The following is a 3,865-nucleotide window of genomic DNA, read 5'->3' on the forward strand; positions in this document are numbered from 1 at the left end:
GCAAGCGGCAAAAATGTCATGACATTTCTAAACTGTTTTCTGCCAGCGACAGAACATTTTCGCACAAAGAAGCAGACAAGACCGGCGGCGCGCGCGACATAAATTTATGTCGTGTAGAATTTTACTGATTTCTGGCTAATTACTGCATTTATTTGATGTTTATTGCATGGAATTGAAAGATAAGAATGAAGACTGACCACTCATAAGCATTGATGTTAAAATTATGCGTAAATAAGGGAGTTGGTAATTTACTGTCACACGCAAGCCTGCAGCAAAAATTTCATTACAATAAACTGTTTGGAAAAATCAGGCTGCGAGATTTTATTTATTCTCTATCTCCGCTGTTCGCTTGGAATGTAGTTATAAACGGCCGCCCGTGTGCTGGCTGTCTTGTTTCGCTCTGGACGATGGTTTTTCAAAAAATGTACTGTTGCCACCTCTGGTTCCAAGTATAGGTTTGAACTGATTTGGTAAGAAACTGACTGAGCACAAACCATTTGAAGTTTATATGGAAATTACTATGGGGAAACTAAATTTTACCTTCGTAGTCTTCTATCCTTCTTCATATTGCACTGTTAAAAATTTCTATAGCTATGGCATAGCTACAAGTTTGTGGGATGTTGATTTTCAGCCAAACATCAAATTAAATAGTTATTAATTGTTTTACTAAAATGAACTATGACCATTTTGTTATGGCAAGTTTTGCTATAAGAAATGCTCCTCGTGTTTACTAGCGAAATTCACATCAAAGGTTGATTAATTGCGTAGTTTTTTTTTTCAAAAATATCTTTCTTTTTTATAAATTTCAAATGACTTTCATTAAACAGATTTATGCTACCACGCACATAGTATGTTTAAAGTGCAACGTATGCCAGCAATTTTTCGTCATCATATGTCCGCTATGGGAATTTTACTCCCATTTCGCCTACAATGGAAATGATAGCATTTTGCCAAATAATTAAGTCATTACCACCCCCAGTTAGCTAACTGTATTGCACATGTTAATACACATAAAAAATCTTTGAGTCACTTGTCCCTGAAAATTCATGAGTTAAAATCATGAACTACTTTACCATTGTCGATTGCGGTGATTAATTACAGACTGCATGTATCTTAGCTGTAAGCGGCTGTCTATAAACTTCGTAGAAACTTTTGATTAAAAATTGCTAAACATGATCATTTCAAATTCGTTCTCCAGTCGCAAACTCCTAGCAGGGTATAAAATGTGTTCATTATAGGTTACCCGTTAGTATGAAAAATCATATAACAATAATTAACAACCGTTTCCCGATTGCGACAAAAAAAAACAGTATTTATGTGTGAGCATGTCTGTCTTAATGCAATTAAAAAAAAAACTAACATTCGTCTCCCCGACGGGGAATTGAACCCCGGTCTCCCACGTGACAGGCGGGGATACTGACCACTATACTATCGAGGATTTGATAATAAATTTAACCGTTATACAAATTTAATTATTCATATTTCTAGAAAATTTCTCAAAGTAAATTATAATTTCATATGAAAGTGGACCATCTTGTTGTAATCGCTTCATTCTTGGTGGAAGTTATATTTAGTTATAAACTAGGTTACTTACGGTCAAACACGTCTGCGCTCCACTGAGGGGTGCTAGATAAAGTGGAACTTGCCACACGCTTCTGATTATTGTTTCTCTTTTTCATTACCTCTGGGCGATTCACACGACAAAAAACTACATTGACGAACAGAACAAAATAAATGTTAAACGAATACCTATACAATATTCCTACATACTAAATGCTAATTAGACTTAGCAACTAAATCAGGCAGACGACGACACGTTCGCATATCGAACATGTCAATTTTAATTTTAATCAGCGTGACTCCCAACCATCGCCTTTTGGTTGATTACCGGCCAATCGTCGTCACTTCGCACAGTCTGCTCTTTGACCTTGCTCGCCGCCGGTTGTTTCTTCTTGATGTACGCTTGGTAGTAGAAATCGAGGAAAAGCACAAACATGAAGAGGTTTTGCGGAAGAATTACAAACACTGGCCACATGGGGAAGTCGCAATTCGGTTGGAATACTAGCACGAACCACTGCAGGAATATTAGGCCGAATTGAATCTAGAAGATACGAATTAGATTAGCTTCAATTCGATCTGTTATGAAGTAATGAATGTTTCGTACGATTTGCAACTGGGTGATGTGCTTCTTCCACCAAACGTTGCCCTTAAACTTGGGACTGATCGACGTCAGGAAGTAGTAGTAATACATAACCACGTGAACGAAACTGTTGATGGCTCCCATGAACACGGAATGTCCTCCTAGAAAAGGCAAGGGCGATTAAATCGGCATTTGATCATAATTCTTCAGTTTAAAAACAAACCTGGAAACCACTTGACTCCACTCCAAGACAGCATGACCATTCCAGTGTGGTGATAAACGTGAAGGAAACTGACTTGATTCTGCTTCTTTCGTAGCACGAAGAACACCGTATCCAACAAGTCCATCACTTTCACCAGGAAGTAAATGTGACATCGCCGAGCGATCAATAGGGGCACCTCCGTATATGAATAATCCACCGGTTGACAGAGAAGGCTATAGCCTCGCAGGTATCCAAGTCGGAAGGCCTGTAAAAATTGATAGTCACAAAATTAATGCAAGTCGTTTGTTGAATATTCTGCGCACGCTACCTCCACAAACAGAAAAAGACATATAATCACTTGAACCAGATTGTACACCTTGATGAAATTATCAATCTTCATTGGTTTCCTATGTTCCATCCACTTTGGACCCCATTTTAAAACGAACATGAGATACAATCCCAAAATCGCTACTCCTGGCCAAGGCGTTTCCATCAACAGCATATTGTTTACCCTTGGATCTGGAATTCGAAAATTTCGGTCGTCACCAATTTTGCTCTAATGAACCTCAAAAGATCACTATTACCGCTAGCATCGTAGTTGACGTAGTTGTAAAACGAAGCCATGTATCGTAGCACCAACATCTTGTCCAACTTCAAGATCTTCAAGAGAACTGCAAAATTTCCGCCGCTTAGCGAATCAACGCACCCGTACGGACCCGACGCACGTGCACTACTGGACGGTGCCTTCTGAAGTTCCGTCTGGAACTAAGGTTGTCATCGGTTCGCGCAAAAAAAAATACGTCGAATCATTATGACAACATTTTCAAACCAATACCAATGTCCCTAACGGTTACACCAATTCCAGCAGTTTTCCCTCAACCGTTGAAATACAATGCAGTCTGCCTCTTGGTCATTACTATTTTAACTATATGCATTTATACAACAAAGGAAACGAAATTAGGTACAACGCTCGCTAGAAATCGCACGCGCAACACCCTGTTGACAACCGTAATGATGCCTACAATGAAAGCAGGAAGCGCCGCGCAGTAGGCTAAATTCTAAATCAGTGTCTTTTCCCTGACTACCGTGAGGCAAGACCACCCAACCAACGTCCGGTCAACACGTAGTCAAACCAATAAGTAGAACGGCGAATCCGTCTAAGGGAAAGGTCTTACAGTGGACTTTGATGAAAAACACGAGTGGGTCGAATTTTCCGTTCATTTTTATTCAACAAATACCTGCGTAAATTGCTGGGGATGTTACCGTGTAGTGATCTAGGGCAATGTATCATGTAGTGTTGATGTAAGTATGAAGCACTCAATAACGGTAGTTGAGGTCAAGTGTCTGTAGTAAATTCGGTTCGTTTGTCTTATTTACACTTACAATTCATCAAAGCGAAAATGTCTGACAATACAGTCAATGAACTGAAGAACATATTGCTCAAAGTAGCCAAAAGCTGCTAAATTAGCCTGCCTTGGCAACGCATACTGATATTGAACCCTGAAATGGACGCGAATGGGCAA

General features: G+C 39.4%; 1 protein-coding gene and 1 non-coding gene across 2 annotated transcripts; both read right to left on the reverse strand.

Moving 5' to 3' along the window:
* Positions 1-1,366: 1,366 nt before the first annotated feature.
* On the reverse strand, positions 1,367-1,438 carry TRNAD-GUC (transfer RNA aspartic acid (anticodon GUC)). Its single transcript has one exon. It is a non-coding gene; the product is annotated as a tRNA-Asp (tRNA).
* Positions 1,439-1,515: 77 nt separating this feature from the next.
* Positions 1,516-3,209, reverse strand: LOC135699538 (very long chain fatty acid elongase 4-like). The gene is made up of 5 exons (XM_065219817.1): positions 2,927-3,209; positions 2,671-2,861; positions 2,364-2,607; positions 2,165-2,301; positions 1,516-2,101 (listed from the first exon to the last, which is right to left on the reverse strand). Exons 1-5 carry the CDS (start codon positions 2,982-2,984, stop codon positions 1,847-1,849), a joined length of 885 nt encoding a protein of 294 aa, XP_065075889.1. The 5' UTR covers positions 2,985-3,209; the 3' UTR covers positions 1,516-1,846.
* Positions 3,210-3,865: the final 656 nt, after the last annotated feature.

Source organism: Ochlerotatus camptorhynchus, unplaced genomic scaffold (assembly GCF_037179485.1).
Source record: "Ochlerotatus camptorhynchus isolate MF236.1 unplaced genomic scaffold, CSIRO-AGI_Acam_v1.1 ptg000112l, whole genome shotgun sequence".
NCBI lineage: Eukaryota > Metazoa > Arthropoda > Insecta > Diptera > Culicidae > Ochlerotatus > Ochlerotatus camptorhynchus.